The sequence below is a fragment of the Tachypleus tridentatus genome, chromosome 13, assembly GCF_004210375.1.
Source record: "Tachypleus tridentatus isolate NWPU-2018 chromosome 13, ASM421037v1, whole genome shotgun sequence".
Taxonomy (NCBI): Eukaryota; Metazoa; Arthropoda; class Merostomata; order Xiphosura; family Limulidae; genus Tachypleus; species Tachypleus tridentatus.
Window position 1 is genome coordinate 3,831,832 of NC_134837.1, and position 23,610 is coordinate 3,855,441.

The following is a 23,610-nucleotide window of genomic DNA, read 5'->3' on the forward strand; positions in this document are numbered from 1 at the left end:
AACCCTCTTTAAGACTACAACAATTAGACGATAGTTAGAAAGAATCCTAAGATCTTCCTAAGCTTAGAAAAAGGGATGAAACAGACCGTCACCAAACATCAGTAAAAACATCTTCCTGTCAGATTATGAAAGTATATGATTTTAGAAATTATGGTAGAAGAGATGCTAGTTGTGAACTTGATCCAAGATTTCTTTTGATTTTAATGTCTAACCTGTCTTGCAAAGTCCCTCTGGAAAGCAGTATAGTTCGAAAGAGTGGGATACTTCTGAAAGGTATCTGAGGCCTGTTTATAGCATGCTATGCCTCCTGGCAGGGAGGACTCCACTATGGACAAAGAAACCAAACGTGTTGAGGTCTTAGGAGTAGATTCAACAGCTGCCTGGATGATACAGTCAGTCACTGCTACCTCACAGTCATTTATTGATAGCAAACAAATGACGGTAGAATCAGTTTCTAAGTGAAAGAGGGTCAGTTGGCTTAGTCCAACTTACACAGAGGCACACGGGTCGTGTAGTATCGACCACAGCCAATGTCTCTTAAAACGATGGGAAAATGAACATTACCTCGTAGAACACTGTTAACCCTCCAAGAAAAACAAGATAAAAGTGAAGGGAAATATATAGAAAGACCATTGGTAGTAAAAGGCTCACTAAGTACGTGAAAAATAAATAAGTATAAGAACTAGTATTGAAGAGGGAAAGCATTTACTGCACAGAATGACCACTCCCATCTATATCAGCATCATCCCAGAGGATATCATGTCCATAAAGTCACACAGGATTAAAGAAAAGGAGAAGATAACTGTTCAATGAGACCATCAAGGTGTGATTGATCATAGGTGTCTCCAGGAGAAAGGTAGAGAGAACAAACCCAAGGAAACACGGATGGCCATGGGCTCCAAAGGTTTATCGAGTGGCAAATACAGGGTGGGAACATGCTATTCGACCAGAAGTGCCAGCCTTCAGTGCAGTTATCCATCACACAATGTTTCATTTTGGTATAAAGAAAACTGCCGAAAGGTGACTCTGTTGACAGGCTTGAGAAATGTTTCCTTTGAGGAAAGACACATGGGATGAGAGCAATCAGCCAAGGCTTTAATATGATCCAGATGAGAATGGAAACTTCGACAGTTCCATTGTATCAAAGAGGCCATTTTTAGTTAGGTGGAGGAGAACGGTGTGGAGAACTCTTCGGTTTACGATCACCTCGTATTTTGTTATAAAAGGTCTGCCCTTCTCCATGGATACTACGTTTGGTGGACTGAGGATAACTCTGAGTAGACGGAGATGCCAGTGACTGAAGTTGTGAACGAATAATCTCAGGGCTGAAGAAAGTGGGCCTGGCAGTTAATGGAAGGAATAATTGGTAGAGAGACAAGAGCAGACTCTGACTTGTCAACTCACTTATCCATAGAGTGAAAAAGCTTCTTCACATTGGATGAGAATGACTCTGTTGGTGGCACAGAAAGATCTGTCCATTATTAAGATTGTGACAATAGTTTCAGAGCTTCGGGATGGGAAATACGGTTCACAGTTTTTAAATGTTGTATCTCTTTCTTCTCCACCCGTATAGGGCAAGAATGAAAATAAAAGGGTGAGACAACTGCAATTAATACAATAAGGTTCCAATTTGCACCTGTAAACGCCATTGTTTCTGCCAGCACAAGGAACACACGTCAAAAAACCACGAAAAGGTGTCTTCGATTGACTAAACTTTTGACATTGGAAACATTGGAGAGGATTATGAATATATGGCCATACCTTACAGTTCAAGTAACTTACTTTGATGGCGGCAGCTGTACGTGACAATGCAACCTCAAAGTAAGAATATATGTAGACAGCATAATTCCGTCCTTACGAGTGGAGAAACTGTGCAAAGTAGAAACGCCTTGGCTGGAGAAATCTGCGAAGATTTCCAACTTGGCAATGCTCTTCAAATACCTCTGAATGATCACTCCTCTCCAGAAATTCAGTATAGCATGGGGAGTAGTTTCGATGGGTATAACCTCAATAGCCTTAAAGTTCAGGAGAAGTTCACTGTGCTTTGGGTGGATGTTTTCCCAAGCTGTCCATAGAATGTTGCTTCTTGACAGACTTTGGTGAATGAGTGTTAGAAATAAACACAAACCTACACAATAAGATCTCTGTGCTCTACCCACCATGGGCATCGAAACCTGCACTGGGAGTTTGCAGACATACCATTGTGGAACTAAAGGGAGACGAACTTGGAAGAGCCAACAAACCCTTTTAGTCCTTTCTGAATGAAAAAGGAAGACATTTGCCTAAAGGATTTGTTAGACACAGGATAAAGGATTAAAATTCAAGGTACAGGATATCATGGTGTTGATGACTGGTAACAGAGTCGTCTATATTCACCTATAAGATGTTTCACTATTTTAGATTTTTTTCAAGGATTGAATAATCCATAATGAATAGAGAAAGATTCAGTGCCCATTGACCCCACCCGTCATGGAACCCCACGAGAGGACACACTACAATTCTAAACAAGAACAATGCGGTAACGTCAGGATTTAGTGAGTACACACTACAATTCTAAACAAGAACAGTGCAGTAATGTCAGGATTTAGTGAGGACACACTACAATTCTAAACAAAAACAGTGCAGTAATGTCAGGATTTAGTGAGGACACACTACAATTGTAAACAATAACACTGCAGTAACGTCAGGATTTAGTGAGTACACACTACAACTATAAACAAGAACATTGCAGTAACGTTAGGATTTAGTGAAAACACACTAAAGGGTAAACAATAACACTGCAGTAACGTCAGGATTTAGTGAGTACACACTACAACTCTAAACAAGAATACTGCAGTAACGTCAGGATTTAGTGAGTACACACTACAACTGTAAACAAGAACAGTGCAGTAATGTCAAGATTTAGTGAGGACACACTATAATTCTAAACATGAACACAGCAGTAACGTCAGGATTTAGTGAGAACACACTACAACTCTAAACAAGAACGCTGCAGTAACGTCAGGATTTAGTGAGTACACACTACAACTATAAACAAGAACGCTGCAGTAACGTCAGGATTTAGTGAGTACACACTACAACTGTAAACAAGAATACTGCAGTAACGTCAGGATTTAGTGAGTACACACTACAACTATAAACAAGAAAACTGCAGTAACGTCAGGATTTAATGAGGACACACTACAATTCTAAACAAGAACAGTGCAGTAATGTCAGGATTTAGTGAGGACACACTATAATTCTAAACATGAACACAGCAGTAACGTCAGGATTTAGTGAGTACACACTACAACTATAAACAAGAACACTGCACTAACGTTAGGATTTAGTGAGGACACACTAAAGGGTAAACAATAACACTGCAGTAACGTCAGGAATTAGTGAGTACACACTACAACTCTAAACAAGAATACTGCAGTAACGTCAGGATTTAGTGAGTACACACTACAATTGTAAACAATAACACTGCAGTAACGTCAGGATTTAGTGAGTACACACTACAACTATAAACAAGAACACTGCAGTAACGTTAGGATTTAGTGAAAACACACTAAAGGGTAAACAATAACACTGAAGTAACGTCAGGATTTAGTGAGTACACACTACAACTCTAAACAAGAATACTGCAGTAACGTCAGGATTTAGTGAGTACACACTACAACTGTAAACAAGAACAGTGCAGTAATGTCAGGATTTAGTGAGGACACACTATAATTCTAAACATGAACACAGCAGTAACGTCAGGATTTAGTGAGTACACACTACAACTCTAAACAAGAACGCTGCAGTAACGTCAGGATTTAGTGAGTACACACTACAACTGTAAACAAGAATACTGCAGTAACGTCAGGATTTAGTGAGTACACACTACAACTATAAACAAGAAAACTGCAGTAACGTCAGGATTTAATGAGGACACACTACAATTCTAAACATGAACACAGCAGTAACGTCAGGATTTAGTGAGTACACACTACAACTATAAACAAGAACACTGCACTAACGTTAGGATTTAGTGAGGACACACTAAAGGGTAAACAATAACACTGCAGTAACGTCAGGAATTAGTGAGTACACACTACAACTCTAAACAAGAATACTGCAGTAACGTCAGGATTTAGTGAGTACACACTACAACTATAAACAAGAACGCTGCAGTAACGTTAGGATTTAGTTAGTACACTACAACTCTAAACAAGAACGCTGCAGTAACGTCAGGATTTAGTGAGGACACACTACAATTCTAAACAAGAACAGTGCAGTAATGTCAGGATTTAGTGAGGACACACTACAATTCTAAACAAGAACAGTGCAGTAATGTCAGGATTTAGTGAGGACACACTATAATTCCAAACATGAACACAGCAGTAACGTTAGGATTTAGTGAGGACACACTACAACTGTAAACAATAACACTGCAGTAACGTCAGGATTTAGTGAGTACACACTACAACTGTAAACAAGAATACTGCAGTAACGTCAGGATTTAGTGAGTACACACTACAACTATAAACAAGAACACTGCAGTAACGTCATAATTTAGTGAGGACACACTACAATTCTAAACAAGAACAGTGCAGTAATGTCAGGGTTTAGCGAGGACACACTACAACTGTAAACAATAACACTGCAGTAACGTCAGGATTTAGTGAGTACACACTACAACTAGAAACAAGAACACTGCAGTAACGTTAGGATTTAGTGAGGACACACTAAAGGGTAAACAATAACACTGCAGTAACGTCAGGATTTAGTGAGTACACACTACAACTCTAAACAAGAATACTGCAGTAACGTCAGGATTTAGTGAGTACACACTACAACTGTAAACAAGAACAGTGCAGTAATGTCAGGATTTAGTGAGGAGACACTATAATTCTAAACATGAACACAGCAGTAACGTCAGGATTTAGTGAGTACACACTACAACTGTAAACAATAACACTGCAGTAACGTCAGGATTTAGTGAGTACACACTACAAATATAAACAAGAACGCTGCAGTAACGTTAGGATTTAGTGAGTACACACTACAACTCTAAACAAGAACGCTGGAGTAACGTCAGGATTTAGTGAGTACACACTACAACTATAAACAAGAACACTGCAGTAACGTCATAATTTAGTGAGGACACACTACAATTCTAAACAAGAACAGTGCAGTAATGTCAGGATTTAGTGAGGACACACTACAACTGTAAACAATAACACTGCAGTAACGTCAGGATTTAGTGAGTACACACTACAACTAGAAACAAAAACACTGCAGTAACGTTAGGATTTAGTGAGGACACACTAAAGGGTAAACAATAACACTGCAGTAACGTCAGGATTTAGTGAGTACACACTACAACTCTAAACAAGAATACTGCAGTAACGTCAGGATTTAGTGAGTACACACCACAACTGTAAACAAGAACAGTGCAGTAATGTCAGGATTTAGTGAGGAGACACTATAATTCTAAACATGAACACAGCAGTAACGTCAGGATTTAGTGAGTACACACTACAACTATAAACAAGAACGCTGCAGTAACGTCAGGATTTAGTGAGTACACACTACAACTCTAAACAAGAACGCTGCAGTAACGTCAGGATTTAGTGAGTACACACTACAACTCTAAACAAGAACACTGCAGTAACGTCAGGATTTAGTGAGTACACACTACAACTGTAAACAAGAATACTGCAGTAACGTCAAGATTTAGTGAGTACACACTACAACTATAAACAAGAACATTGCAGTAACGTCATAATTTAGTGAGGACACACTACAATTCTAAACAAGAACAGTGCAGTAATGTCAGGATTTAGTGAGGACACACTACAACTGTAAACAATAACACTGCAGTAATGTCAGGGTTTAGTGAGGACACACTACAACTGTAAACAATAACACTGCAGTAACGTCAGGATTTAGTGAGTACACACTACAACTTGAAACAAGAACACTGCAGTAACGTTAGGATTTAGTGAGGACACACTAAAGGGTAAACAATAACACTGCAGTAACGTCAGGATTTAGTGAGTACACACTACAACTCTAAACAAGAATACTGCAGTAACGTCAGGATTTAGTGAGTACACACTACAACTGTAAACAAGAACAGTGCAGTAATGTCAGGATTTAGTGAGGAGACACTATAATTCTAAACATGAACACAGCAGTAACGTCAGGATTTAGTGAGTACACACTACAACTGTAAACAATAACACTGCAGTAACGTCAGGATTTAGTGAGTACACACTACAACTATAAACAAGAACGCTGCAGTAACGTCAGGATTTAGTGAGTACACACTACAACTCTAAACAAGAACGCTGCAGTAACGTCAGGATTTAGTGAGTACACACTACAACTATAAACAAGAACGCTGCAGTAACGTTAGGATTTAGTTAGTACACTACAACTCTAAACAAGAACGCTGCAGTAACGTCAGGATTTAGTGAGTACACACTACAACTTGAAACAAGAACACTGCAGTAACGTTAGGATTTAGTGAGGACACACTAAAGGGTAAACAATAACACTGCAGTAACGTCAGGATTTAGTGAGTACACACTACAACTCTAAACAAGAATACTGCAGTAACGTCAGGATTTAGTGAGTACACACTACAACTGTAAACAAGAACAGTGCAGTAATGTCAGGATTTAGTGAGGAGACACTATAATTCTAAACATGAACACAGCAGTAACGTCAGGATTTAGTGAGTACACACTACAACTGTAAACAATAACACTGCAGTAACGTCAGGATTTAGTGAGTACACACTACAACTATAAACAAGAACGCTGCAGTAACGTTAGGATTTAGTGAGTACACACTACAACTCTAAACAAGAACGCTGCAGTAACGTCAGGATTTAGTGAGTACACACTACAACTATAAACAAGAACGCTGCAGTAACGTTAGGATTTAGTTAGTACACTACAACTCTAAACAAGAACGCTGCAGTAACGTCAGGATTTAGTGAGGACACACTACAATTCTAAACAAGAACAGTGCAGTAATGTCAGGATTTAGTGAAGACACACTATAATTCCAAACAAGAACGCTGCAGTAAAGTTAGGATTTAGTGAGTACACACTACAACTATAAACAAGAACGCTGTAATAACGTCAGGATTTAGTGAGTACACACTACAACTCTAAACAAGAACACTTCAGTAACGTCAGGATTTAGTGAGTACACACTACAACTCTAAACAAGAACGCTGCAGTAACGTCAGGATTTAGAGAGTACACACTACAACTCTAAACAAGAACACTGCAGTAACGTTAGGATTTAGTGAGTACACACTACAACTATAAACAAGAACACTGCAGTAACGTCAGGATTTAGTGAGGACACACCACAATTCTAAACAAGAACGCTGCAGTAACGTCAGGATTTAGTGAGTACACACTACAACTCTAAACAAGAACGCTGCAGTAACGTCAGGATTTAGTGAGTCCACACTACAACTCTAAACAAGAACACTGCAGTATCGTCAGGATTTAGTGAGTACACACTACAACTATAAACAAGAACACTGCAGTAACGTCAGGATTTAGTGAAGATACACTACAATTCTAAACAAGAACAGTGCAGCAATGTCAGGATTTAGTGTGGACACACTATAATTCTAAACATGAACACAGCACTAACGTCAGGATTTAGTGAGTACACACTACAACTATAAACAAGAACACTGCAGTAACGTTAGGATTTAGTGAGGACACACTACATCTGTAAACAATAACACTGCAGTAACGTCAGGATTTAGTGAGTACACACTACAACTATAAACAAGAACACTGTATTAACGTAAGGATTTAATGAGTACACACTACAACTCTAAACAAGAACACTGCAGTGACGTCAGGATTTAGTCAGTACTAAACCCAAACACCAGTACCATAAACAATGTCCATAATACCCGTTGAAAACACCCAACATTGGTACTTGGTTAACCCTAGCCCAACAAAGCAACCAATTACCCTGGGGAGAGGTACTCGATGACCACCCATCTGCGGAAATTCGAAACCACGTTGGTGTGTTTGGATTAAACCAAAATACTCTCCACTTCACGGGTCGCCATGAAAGGCAAATACATGGGTGGATATGTTTAGATCCCAGAGCAGGTAAACTGAAAGTACAGAACCTTAAGTGGGAGATCCCTTCATCACCTACCGGGAATGACATTGTTTAAAATGCTTGTACAGAGTTGGTGTGAGTGTTAGACGTTAGAGTAAGTTTATATTGAAGGAAGAAAATAAATTAGAATGATAGGAGGCTCGTATTAACACTTATAGAATTGAAAAACAAGAACAATATCGTAATATAAAACGTTATGTAGTCAGTCTCTTGTGTGAGTACAATGAACAATATCATAATATAAAACGTTATGTAGTCAGTCTCTTGTGTGAGTACAATGAACAATATCATAATATAAAACGTTATGTAGTCAGTCTCTTGTGTGAGTACAATGGGTATTCTTGTGAAAAGAACGAAAACTGTGCTAACGGATGGTTGGAAGAACTGTTACACAAAACATTATTGTGTAATCCACAAAGTAATACCAAGTATAATCATTACTATTGTATTATTCCTTGTTGAGATACCATACAATGTATAAACAAGGTGTACAAGACAATAGGTGGAGAAGATACAGTGCATAAAACAAGGTGTACAAGACAATAGATGGAGAAGAAAGGTCAATGTAAGAATAGATCTCACGTAATATATGAGATATTATTATTGAATTACTTGTAATATATCAGATATTATTATCCTATTGCCTACATTGGATTATTAGACTTAAAAGCATAAAACATGTTACTGTAATAAAATTTGGTACGTGCAAGGAAGTGAAATTATCAGCCAATTTGTTGATGGTTGAAAATTCAGTTGTTAACTATTGAAAACTGTTTGTGAGTTCAGATACGATATCAAGTAGGAATGGGTTAAAACCAACAACACAAACTTTATGGCTTAGATTTACCTTCAATTGAGTTTAGATAGTAACGTGTTCAGACATCTTTATTATCTTTATCCTTCATATAATTAAGAAAGACAATTTCTAACTGTGTATCACAGTTCTCGATACCTTACATTATTAAACATAAAAGTTTTATCTTATAAAATTTAAACTAACTGCTGAATACCTGAGCTCAGATTTGTTGAGTCTTTAGAACCCGTGAAACTTATGGCAAACCATATATACATGAAAAAACTCTGAATACATTTAACATTTGTTTGACTTTTAACTTTTTTCATAAAAGATCGCCCTTAAATATTTGTATATAAAAATCTAAAACACTTTTTTTATGTCTTACATGTCTAATTTTAACCTTATTAGTCTAAAAACATAATTTTAATAGAACAAAGGTTTTCGTATATAACTTTTCTAGTAACATAAAATTATACGAAATTGGTGAATATTTTTATATGTTTATTGGGTTACGTGAAGTAACGACCTTTTAACAAACTATGACAGAAATGTGTAAACATATATTGTTTATTTGTTACTGATGGCAAATAATATTGTTTACAGCCAAATACATTTCACTTGCTCTATGACGAAACGTGAACGAATTGATAGACAACTTTATTAAAATTAATTCTCATATTCAACAAAGTGAAGAAATATTGATTTGGACAAAACTCCCTCTGGATTTAGCGAATTTGGTTTTTCTTTCGGTAATTACTGGCGTCACATGTAATGTGTGTTCCAATGAAGAATGAATAGTGGAGTTCGATAACCCGTTAATAACTTCACTGCGATAAATCATATTCTCTATTATTTCAATAATTTTAACATTCACGCAAAAATCTATTCTGACCGATTGATAACAGTTTATCATACTAGGTCATTGTGCAACTTAATAGAGATAACGCTAAATATTTTACTCAATTCTTGCTCTAAACAAATAGCATTTCTGTAGATTTTCAAGGGAATTGATGAAAATACACAAATAAAGGATCAGTAACAAGATGAACGTTCCAAGATACTTTAAATAAACTTACGTATTCATTATCTGGAAACATATAGTGTTTACTATTAAAGTGTAGCGTTACCGAATTACTTCGTTCAAATACATAAAACTTGAAGCATTCAGTTACAAATAATTTGCATACTGTTTAAGTCGTTTTGAAGGTACTTTTCATTGGTCTCATCATGTATTTTTGACAAACTTAAGATACATGTTCATCTACCAAAACTTTGTGATTTCATCCAATAAGATCGATGCTATTTTTGAAACTTAAGAAATATGTCATTTTATTTATAACCTCTGTAGTTTATTGGCATACATCAATATAAGCCATAAAGGCAACCTAAATAATTGATTGTTACAGCTACACACAGAATTGTTTGTGTTGCACTTACCTTGGGTATCGAAACCCAATTTTTAGCTTTATAAGCACTTAGACATCAGGCGTCATAAGAATAGTAACATATGATACTGTCACTTGCATGACAGATTTTTCAGTTCTAGCTGTAAAATGGACCAACAAATATGTATGAATTATGTACATTACTTCGTGGTCCAACCTATTACAGTAAAACATAATAGTGCTTTGAATATTGACATGCAGATTTGAAGTTAGGGCTATGTAAGGTCAACCCGAGACGAAAGGCCTATTTCAGATGTTTTATTCATTATCTTGACACCCGAGACCAGGCCTGAATGAAAAACGACAATCCTTAGATGAGACAATTTAAACTACAGCGGCATGATTTCGAAGATAAATCTGTTATTGTTATATGATCCCGAAGATTTTACTTTCTCCATTATGATAGACTTTTGGTAACTTAGAATATGTTTTTTTTTTTAATAAGGCCTTTTGTCTTATAAGAATTATCGGGAACGAAGAGTTAATGATGAAGTATATATTAGTGTAAGAATAAGACAGACAACTTATAACGGTTCTGAACCTTCATGTCATGGACCACATGCAGTGTTTGTTGTTCACAAAATTTACTATATTTTAAAAATTAAATAAACGTTTATTTATGGAACAAAAACCGACTGAGAGAGCGAAAAAAATAAAATGGAAGTGTTATTAAACACAATGGAAACAAACTGAGATAATTGCTCTGGTTAATTAGGAAAATATAAATTAGATTCACGAGAGAGATGAAGTTTTATTAAAATAACAAACAATTGAAATGTACGAGATAAAGATAAAATGTATAGAACTTGGGAAACAAATGCTAAGAGGAGAAATCCACTGATATCTATCAGCTAACGATTAAAACATGTTATTCATTTCTTACGTATTTCATGGTATAATTCACTAGTTTATGTGTAAACTTCTGTGACAAATGTATGAATATCCAATCAAAGAATGGTTCGCACTAAGAAGGGAAACCGTTTAATTATAAAAAGGTCAGTCGAAGACATCATGCGAGACTGCCCATAGGTGACAATATGACCCATATATTGTCGCTATGAAACGATTTTTAGTACACATAAAACAAAGGGAGACTATATGAAACAAAAGTGTAGGTAAAAACATCTACACATAAGAATCCATGCAGACATTCAACAATTATATGGAACTGTAGGGAAGCCCAGTACCAAATATACATTTCAAGGCGGATAAATACAAAGATGAAAATATGAATATTCGTACGCGATCATTAGATTTTACTGAAGACAAAGTTAAATATCAATTTAAAATATCCTTCTTTGTATTTTATATTCAAAGATACAGATGATTGTTGTCATATCTAAACATGAAACTATTCATGATTACATCATACACACTTGTTAAAGTTTCATAACACAAGTTTACTAATGGCAGAAGTAGGGAAATGGTATCAGAAAACAGTGTGTGTAACATAACATGAAGTTTGTTATGAAAACTTATGTTCATTCAGTATGACCACTGGTTCTCACTTAACCAACAGGCCAATAGCATCATTACGTCATATGTGGAGGAGATCTTGGTTTCTTTCAGATTGTGTTGAAGACACCAAAGTTATTACTCTCAGATCTGTACTGAGATTCTGATGAAGAGGTACCAACATTAACCAGGGAAGATAAACCACCTTGTCTGTGTTAGTTACTTTAGCTGACCAACCTTAATCAAGGAAAAAAACACCTTATCTGTGTTGGTTACTTTAGCTGACCAACTTTAACCAGAGTAAATAAACCACCTTGTCTGTGCTGTTTACTTCAGCTGACTAACCTTAACGAGGGTAGATAAACCACCTTGTCTGTGCTGTTTACTTCAGCTGACTAACCTTAACGAGGGAAGATAAACCACTTTGTCTGTAGTGTTTACTTCAGCTGACTAACCTTAACGAGGGAAGATAAACCACCTTGTCTCTGCTGTTTACTTCAGCTGACTAACCTTAACGAGGGAAGATAAACCACCTTGTCTGTGCTGTTTACTTCGGCTGACTAACCTTAACGAAGGAAGATAAACCACCTTGTCTGTGCTGTTTACTTCAGCTGACTAACCTTAACGAGGGTAGATAAACCACCTTGTCTGTTTTGTTTACTTCAGCTGACTAACCTTAACGAGGGAAGATAAACCACTTTGTCTGTAGTGTTTACTTCAGCTGACTAACCTTAACGAGGGAAGATAAACCACCTTGTCTGTGCTGTTTACTTCAGCTGACTAACCTTAACGAGGGAAGATAAACGACCTTGTCTGTACTGTTTACTTCAGCTGACTAACCTTAACGAGGGAAGATAAACCTCCTTGTCTCTGCTGTTTACTTCAGCTGACTAACCTTAACCAGGGAAGATAAACCACCTTGTATGTACTGTTTACTTCAGCTGACTAACCTTAACGAGGGAAGATAAACCACCTTGTACGTATTGGTTACTTTAGTTAACCAACCTTAACCACTTTGTCTGTACTGTTTACTTCAGCTGACTAACCTTAACGAGGGAAGATAAACCACCTTGTCTGTACTGTTTACTTCAGCTGACTAACCTTAACGAGGGAAGATAAACCAATTTGTCTGTACTGTTTATTTCAACTGACTAACCTTAACGAGGGAAGTTAAACCTCCTTGTCTCTGCTGTTTACTTCAGCTGACTAACCTTAACCAGGGAAGATAAACCATCTTGTCTGTACTGGTCACTTCAACTCACCAACCTTAACCAAGGAAGATAAACTACCTTGTATGTATTGGTTACTTTAGTTGACCCACATTAACCACTTGACAACTCACCATGATGTTTTGAAGAAGTTCCTACACACCTTTGTTAGAGTAATAACGCTGAACCAGACCTAGAGTAAAATAGAGTGAGAAACAATGACATGAAATATTGTAGTATATATAACTATCACTGTTCATACAACGATGAAGAACTGTGTATATACAACTGGATCATTCACTGTGACGATAAACAATGTCTGGTAGGAAACTCATTGATGTTTTACCTCAAAACATTCGCTTTGAAGCTAGTTTGAAAATGACTGTCGATTATGTTCCAATTGCTCTGTTAGTCGAGTCTCTGAAACGGGAAAAACTTTGAACGAGTTGGTTCACAGATTTATTATACCAGCCTATTTCTTGTGCAGTACACACGCAGCTGTTGGCGAAAGTTCCAGCTATAAGCTCTTACTAACATTTTTGACCATATCTCAGCCGTGACTACTGGGACAAAGTGAAACACTTCAGACAAAGATGTTCTGTCTAAATAGTAAAAATCTGAAAATATCTTAGTTGTGAGAACTTTGACAACTACAACGAACGTTTATGAGTACATACAAATGATAATTTACTTGTGGTGTTAAGACTAACTGTTGTAGTGTTATTATTAGAATAACACTGGTTTTTCTTGTGTGTTTAGTTGCGTCTCAGTATTTTGTGAAGTTTGTTTTAAATCAGTAGTATTATTGTGTCTGGTTGAGGTGCAATGAAGAAAGGAAAGTTTCGGTATTCCTGATGTTTCTAAAATTATGTTACTTGTTGGTATACATTGTTTATTTTATTGTTCAGCTATTTTAGAGTTTCAGGAATTTTCTCCCTTTGTACGTATTCTCTAAACACAAGATAACACTTGCCCTGTTGTTCGTGTTAACTAAACATAGGATAACATTTTCCCAGTTGTTAGTATTAACTAAACATCAAGTAACACTTATCTTGTTGTTAGTGTTATAGGATATAACACTGAATATAGGATAACACCCAGTTCTTAGTGTTAACTACACATAAGATAAAACTTACCCAGCTAGTTACTAAACATAAGGTAACACATCTCTGGTTATTAGTGTCAACCAAACATAATATAACATTTACCTAGTTGTTATTGTGAACTAAACACAACACAACACCCTGTTTTTTGTTTTAACTAGACCTAAGATAAAACTTACCCAGTTGTTGGCGTTAACTGAACACAAAATAACACTTACTCTGTTGGTAGTGTAAACTAAAATCAACATAACACGTACCCAGTTGTTATTGAGTTAAATATCTCTAGAAACTGTTGACTGCAGCTTTGTTTCCCTGGTTTATTTATACAATAATTTATTGTATTATTTCAATCACTGCAAATTATCGACCTCATTTACGTCTTTCTGAAGCTGCAAAATAGAAAGATAGTTTCACATCAACGAAGTTTCTGATGAGAAATTAAATAAGCTTACACAATCAAGCGAATGTGGCTGTCATGTTTTTGAGAACATGTTCAGTGTGACTTAAATTCAGTATAGGATTTTCTATTGTAACTCTTGAACATAATGTTCAGTATACTGACTTAATGATCAATGACTTTACTAGATAGAATATAATGAGTTAACAGTCAATGATTTTGACAGCATATACTGACTTGATAATGAACAATTTTCAAAAATGTATACTGATTTAATGATGAAAGATTAGTACAGAACATAGTGACTTAATGATAAAATATTTGTACAGAATATACTGATTCAATGATGAAAGATTTCTAGAGGATATACTGACTTAATGATGAAAGATTAGTACAGTATATCATGTACAAATAACACAAATAACAATAACACTACTGACGTAATGATGAAAGATTAGTACAGAATATACTGGCTTAATGATGAAAGATTTGTACATGATATACTGACTTAATAATGAAAGATTAGTACAGAATATACTGACTTAATGGTAAAAGATTTGTACAGAGTACACTGACTTCATGATGAAAAAAATTCAGATGATTTAAAACCAAAACGTAATTAGCATTAATAAATCTGTTGTCAGCTGTTGCCTGTCAGACATTTCAAGTTTTCTATTTTTCAAATTTATAATCAGTGGGAGAAAAGCCTTATAATTTCTCCATGGTTCAAGAAATTAACGTTTACGTACAGAAAACGCCAGATATTAATAATGGCTGATATAAGATGTGATAATAAAATGGCTGATATAAAATGTGATAATAAAATGGCTGATATAAAATGTGATAATAAAATGGCTGATATCACAAGTATATGTAATAATATAACAACTGATTTAATAAGTATATCTAATAATATAACTGATATCACAAGTATATTTCATAATGTAATAACAGTTATCATAAACATATCTAATATTGTAACAACACATATCACAAGTATATCTAATAATAAAATAACAGATATCACAAACATATTTAATAGTGTAACAACTGATATCACAAGAATATTTAGTAATGTAATAACATATATCACAAACATATCTAATAATGAAAAATTGATATCACAAGAATATTTAATAATATAACAACAGATATCACTCACATACCTAATAACATAACAACTGATATCCCAAGTATATCTAATAATGTAATAGCTGATATCACATATATATTTAATAATATAATAAGAGATATCACAAACATATTAAATAATGTAACAACTCATACCACAAGTATGTCTAATAATATAATAAGAGACATCACAAACATAATGTTAAAATTGATATCACAAGTACATTTAATAATGTAGTAACAGATATCACAGGTATATCTAATAATATAACAGCTGATTTCCCAGGTTATCTAATAATTTAACAACTGATGTCACAAGTATATGTAATGAGGAAACAACAGATATCACAGATATATCTAATAATGTAACAGCTGATATCACAAAAATATCTAATAATGTAACAAACTTATACCACAAGTGTATCTAATAATATAATAAAATATATTATAAACATACCTAATAATGTAACAACTGATATATTAACAATATTTAATAATGTAACAACAGATATCACAAATATTATGTAAAAATTGATATCACAAGTATATTTAATAATGTAGTAACAGATATCACAAGTATATCTAATAATATAACAGCAGATTTCCCAAGTATATCTAATAATGTATCAACTGATATCACAATTATATGTAATAAGGAAACAACAGATATTACAAGTATATGTAATAATGAAACAACAGATATCACAGGTATATCTAATAACGTAACGCCTGATATCACAAACTTATCTAATAATATAACCTACTGATACCACAAGTATATCTAATGTAACAACTGATATAATAAGTATATATAACGGTATAGTAGCAGATATCCCAAACGTATCTAACAATGTAATAACTAATATCAGAAGTATATCTATTAATATAATAAAATATATTTCAAACATACCTAATAACGTAACAACTGATATCCCAAGAATATTTAATAATCTAATAACAGATATCACAAACATATCTAATAAAGTAACGGCTGATATCACAAGTATATTTAATAATATAATAAGAGATATCACAAACATAATTTAAAAATGGATATCACAAAAATATTTAGTAATATAATAACAGATATCACAAACAATACAAAAATTGATATCACAAGTACATTTAATAATGTAGTAACAGATATCACAGGTATATCTAATAATATAACAGCTGATTTCCCAGGTTATCTAATAATTTAACAACTGATATCACAGCTATATCTAATAATGTAACGGCTGATATCACAAACATGTCTACTTATGTAATAAACTGATACCACAAGTATATCTAATAATATAATAAAATATATCACAATCATACCTAATAATGTAACAACTGATATATTAAGAATATTTAACAATGTAATAACAGATATCACAAATATTATGTAAAAATTGATATCACAAGTACATTTAATAATGTAGTAACAGATATCTCAGGTATATCTGATAATATAACAGCTCATTTCCCAAGTATATCTAATACTGTAACAATTGATATCACAAGTGTATGTAATAAGGAAACAACAGATATCCAAGGTATATCTGATAATGTAACGGCTGATATCACAAACATATCTAATAATGTAACCAACTTATACCACAAGTATATCTAATGTAACAATTGATATAATAAGTATATATAACGGTATAGTAGCAAATATCCCAAACATATCTAATAATGTTATAACTGATATCACAAGTATATCTAATAATATAATAAAATATATTACAAACATACCTAATAATGTAACAACTGATATTCCAAGAATATTTAACAATCTAATAACGCATATCGCAAACATATCTAATAATGTAACCAACTTATACCACAAGTATATCTAATGTAACAATTGATATAATAAGTATATATAACGGTATAGTAGCAAATATCCCAAACATATCTAATAATGTTATAACTGATATCACAAGTATATCTAATAATATAATAAAATATATTACAAACATACCTAATAATGTAACAACTGATATCCCAAGAATATTTAACAATCTAATAACGGATATCGCAAACATATCTAATAATGTAACCAACTTATACCACAAGTATATCTAATGTAACAATTGATATAATAAGTATATATAACGGTATAGTAGCAAATATCCCAAACATATCTAATAATGTTATAACTGATATCACAAGTATATCTAATAATATAATAAAATATATTAAAAACATTCCTAATAATGTAACAACTTATATCCCAAGAATATTTAATAATCTAATAACAGATATCAATAACATATCTAATAATTTAATAACTGATATCTCAAGTATATCTAATAATGAAACGGCTGATATCAGAAGTATATTTAATAATATAGTAAGATATATTAAAAACATACCTAATAATGTAACAACTGATATCTCAAGTATATCTAATAATGTAACGGCTGATATCAGAAGTATATTTAATAATATAATAAGATATCACAAACATATCTAATAATGTAACAACTCATACCACAGGAATATCTAATAATATAATAAGAGATATCACAAACATAATATAAAAATTGGTACCACAAGAATATTTAGTAATATAATAACAGATATCACAAACAATGTAAAAATTAATATTACAAGTATATTTAATAATGTAGTAACATATATAACAGGTATATCTAATAATATAACAGCTGATTTCCCAAGTATATCTAATAATTTAACACTTGATATCACAAGTACATGTAATAAGGAAACAACAGATATCACAAATATATCTAATAATGTAATGGCTGATATTACAAACATATCTAATAATGTAACCAACTGATACCACAAGTATATCTAATAATATATTAAAATATATTATAAACATACCTAATAATGTAACAACTGATATCCCAAGAATATTTAATAATCTAATAACAGATATCACACCGTATCTAATAATGTAACAACTCATATCGCAAGTATATCTAATAATATAATAACATATACCACCAACATATCTAATAATGTAACAACTGCTATTACAAGTATATCTAATAATGTAACGGCTGATATCACAAACATATCTAATGTAACAACTGATATAATAAGTATATATGATAATATAATAACAGATATCACAAACTTATCTAATGTAACTATTGATAGCACAAGTATATCTTATCATATAATAACAGATATCACAAACGTATTTAATAATGTAACAAGTGATATCACAAGTATATCTAATAACGTAACAATTGATATTACAATTATATTTAATAATGTAATAACATATATCACAAACATTGATAATGTAACAGTTGATATCACAAGCATATATCATAATGTAACAACTGATACACAAGTATATCTAATAATGTTGCAGCTGATATGATTAGTATATCTATGTAAGAACTGATATCACAAGCATATATAATAATGTAACAACTGGTAAAAAAGTATATATAATAATATAATAATCGATATCACAATGATATATTACTTTCTCTGTTCTACAGGTTTCACTATTCTACAAGTTATTCTGAAAATTAAACCATTATCTTTTCTTGAATCGGTTTGAAGTGTGTTTTATAATATTATTTGTTTATGGATGTTTTGTTTAAAAAATCTTCTATTATCGAGCCATCAACTATTTTGACCTCATTATCAGTCAAGGAAGTAACTTTATACCCAAGTTAGTAAATAAGAATCTGAAGATACTATAAAGATTTAGGTAAATCTCACCATATATAAGTCACGACATCTTGCGGAAAGAGCAGTGTATATCTTGAAACCTTCATTTAAAATCTAGTTCTTTAAATCCATAAATTTGTCTCATCACGTGTTGCTGTGATCCACGTTTATCAATAAATTAATAAAACAAATCTTCTAAACACCGGGATTAATAGAACATAGAAATTTTGTTGAAACCAAAATTCTCGTCAAGAATTGAGGTTTTAGACATTTCCAGGTTCCTAGGAGATCCTTGAGGTCTACACTGGATATTCAGAAACTGTGGTTTCTCTTCTGTCAACATGAGAAAGTTTATAATACTTTCAAAGATAGACTGAGATAATCTCTCAGGCTGGTGACTGACGTGTGTTAATAAGTTACTGTTGTCAAAATGTATATTTCAAACTTGGTAAATCATTAAGAAATTCCACATCACCTTGGCGTTTAAACTATAACTCTTAAAATCACTACTGAACATTGCAGGACATAGGCCTTTTAAGTTTAACTCTCAAAATTCCTGCTGAACAATCAAAAATCAGGTCTTTAAACTTTAAATCTCAAAGTTCTTACTTGGCATTCCAAAACATTTAAAACTTTTACACATAAAACAGGAAAACATATGTGATTATATATATATATATCAGAATTATATATCTCAGTATAAATATTTTTACATAGAGCTTTAATATTTTAAAAAGGTGTCAGTAAAGTAGTTCATAAGAATATACCAAGAGCATCAAGGATCACGAACACGTTTTCTACATATTATTTGTTTTAATTTCAAAAACTGAAATGGAAAACTAAGAAATTTTCTAAAATTGGTATAAAAGTAAAGAAGGTATTTTATAGTGTATTTAAGGACTGAACTATCGGGTAATTTTACATATTATGTCTGGACAATCATAATGAGATAAGTTGATACCTTTTATTTGTCTGAATAATCATAAGATGAATTGACACTTTATATTAGTTTGAATAATCATAATAAGATAATTTGACATCTTTGATTTGTCTGAACAATCGTAATAAGGTAAGTTGACAATTTGTATTGGTTTGGACTATTATAATAAGATAAGTTAACATCTTTCATTTGTCTGAACAATCACAATAAGGTAAGTTGACAATTTGTATTGGTCTGAACAATGATAATAAGATAAGTTACTTTTATTTGTCTGGACAATCGTGGTAAGATAAGTTAATATCTTTTATTTTTCGTCAATTTACTTATAACTTGGTATTCTTTTCTTCCAGATGGAGGTCAGCCCGTCATGAGTCAAAGCGTATTTTGTCTGTTTTAACCTTTGGTTCGGCCTTCTTTGCTCTTCTTGCTAAGGAACAGGGTATAACTGTTGTAGCAGTCAATTTAGGTTATCATTTAGCAACACTGACCAAACAGAAATTAGAAATCAGGTAATATAGTGTTGCAACCTAACTATTTATCTTGTATGTAATATTATTTGTTTGTGTTTTTCTCTGTAGAATACAAGACATCATACAGACCAGACAACAAGAGTTTATTTGGTCACTCAAAGCTGTCTTTGCATACATACCCTTGAAGAAAGTAAAACATAAAACTCATTTTTTATTTTTCTGTGATCTCAAAACCCTGTAAATTTTTAGGCTCTATTGTTGCTGTTAGAATTAATTTCTTAAGTCAATTCCGACATACTGTAAAAATTAAATTATATTAAATAGTATATAACCTGTCTTTTTCAAAACAATTAAAACTTCCTACCATTGAAATCCACAATTGTGACTAATACAGATTCAACTTTTTACAAACATTTTTAAGCTTTCATTCCGAAATATAAACAAGAAATCTTCAAGCAATATTGTATCAATCTTTTATTCAATAAGAAATATTCAAGCAATATTATATCAATCTGTTTATTCAATAAGAAATATTCAAGCAATATTATATCAATCTGTTTATTCAATAAGAAATATTCAAGCATTATTGCATCAATCTGTTTATTCAATAAGAAATCTTCAAGCAATATTGTATCGATCTCTTTATTCAATAAGAAATCTTCAAGCAATATTGTATCGATCTGTTTATTCAATAAGAAATCTTCAAGCAATATTGTATCAATCTGTTTATTCAATAAGAAATCTTCAAACAATATTGTATCGATCTGTTTATTCAATAAGAAATCTTCAAACAATATTGTATCGATCTGTTTATTCAATAAGAAATTTTGAAGAAATATTATATCAATCAGTTTATTCAATAAGAAATTTTAAAGTAATATTCTACCTATCTGTCTATTGAATAAGAAATCTTGAAATAATATTCTATCTATCCGTCTATTGAAGAAGAAATATTGAAATAATATTCTATCTATCCGTCTATTGAATAAGAAATCTTGAAGTATTATTCTATCTATCTGTCTATTGAAGAAGAAATCTTGAAATAATATTCTATCTATCCGTCTATTGAATAAGAAATCTTGAAATAATATTCTATCTATCCGTTTATTGAATAAGAAATCTTGAAATAATATCCTATCTATCCGTCTATTGAATAAGAAATCTTGAAATAATATTCTATCTATCCGTCTATTGAAGAAGAAATATTGAAATAATATTCTATCTATCCGTCTATTGAATAAGAAATCTTGAAGTAATATTCTATCTATCCGTCTATTGAATAAGAAATCTTGAAATAATATTCTATCTATCCGTCTATTGAATAAGAAATCTTGAAATAATATCCTATCTATCCGTCTATTGAATAAGAAATCTTGAAATAATATTCTATCTATCCGTCTATTGAACAATTAATCTTGAAATAATATTCTATCTAGCTGTCTATTCAGTAAGAAATTTTTATCTAATATTCTGAGTGTAATTATGTATCTAAATATCAGTTTAATCTTAACAATAAAGTTTTCTGAAAAATTAATAATATCACTGACTGTACTCAGATATTTAAATACTAGTTTCAGTCTTAAAAATAAAGCTTTTTTTCTCAACAATTAATAATATTACGGATTGTAAAAAGATATTTAAATACTAGTTTCAGTCTTAACAGTGAAATGTTTGGAAAGCTTTATAAACAAGGACAAGAGTAAAGAGCATTATCATAATATTGACTATATTAATACATTATTGACTATATTAATACATTATTGACTATATTAACACATTATTGACTATATTAATACATGTATTTTATAAGAACATTTCTGATAGTAAATTGTGGAATTTTTTATGATGTTAGAAAAATAGAAAATTGACTTAAATTTATGAACACGTGAACAATATGAACTTGTAAAAGAAAATCAAATTGAGAGTAGGAAACACTTTTACCATGTTCTGTTATTATTTTATTACTTGCGTAAAGATTTTAAAAACCATTGTGTGCTAACCCTAATTCTACACAGTTGTGGATGATCATGTTTTACTTTGTTGCCTTTTTTGTACTTTTCAAAAGTGTTTCTGAAAGATAGTTATGTTAGGATGCTGTGTATTTTATCAATATGTATTAGTAAGATTAGACCAATTTCTTTTTTCTCGATAACTAATACACTACTTGTATAAATGTGTAACCAATTCATGGATTAGTGTTAACAAAATTCAGTCGCCCCTTACCCTGTGTTATAAAGATGTAACCTGTTTATGCGATAGGGTTAACAACCTGCAGCCACTTTGTAGACTAGTGTTATTAAATTCTAACCAGTTCATGGGCTTGTGTTCTCAAACTGTAGTAATTTCCTAGTTTTATCAAGATAGAACCAATTTATGAATTTGTGTTAACAAATTGCAGTTACTCCATAGGCTAATAAAGATATAAGCAGTTAATAGGCTAGTGTTAGCAAACTGCAGTTGTTTCATAGAACAGTGTTATAAGTATTGAATCAAGTTCAAGAGTTAATGTTAATAAGCTGCAGTTGTTTCCTAGATTAGTATTATAAACCAGTTCGTGGGTTAGTGTTAGAAACATTCAAGTACATCCTAGATTAGAGTATGTATTGATGGAACAATAACGTATTGGTTTCATGGCATTGTTTTAAAAATTAATATCAGACCACAATCTGAAATATGTAATACAGAGTTTTATTTAATTTAAGTTTGAGTTTAAAGTATTGTCTACTTTCATAATTTAGAAGACCAATCAGTAGTCCTGTGCTTCAGAAACAATACATATTACATAGTTGCAATCGTTACGTGAAGTAAAAAAACTTAGTAGTGATGGGATTGAGTTTGTAAAACCACGAACAATAACAACTCAAACTGGGTATAT

General features: G+C 32.3%; 1 protein-coding gene across 1 annotated transcript in view; it reads left to right on the forward strand.

Annotated features, from left to right (window-relative positions):
• Positions 1-1,808: 1,808 nt before the first annotated feature.
• LOC143240271 (protein O-mannosyl-transferase TMTC1-like) overlaps positions 1,809-23,610 on the forward strand; it is a 71,035-nt gene continuing 49,233 nt past the window's right edge. Inside the window, exons 1-2 of the mRNA XM_076482449.1 lie at positions 1,809-1,999; positions 20,616-20,774. Of these exons, the coding sequence (XP_076338564.1) occupies positions 1,809-1,999; positions 20,616-20,774 (350 nt within the window). The remainder of the gene's footprint in view (positions 2,000-20,615; positions 20,775-23,610) is intronic.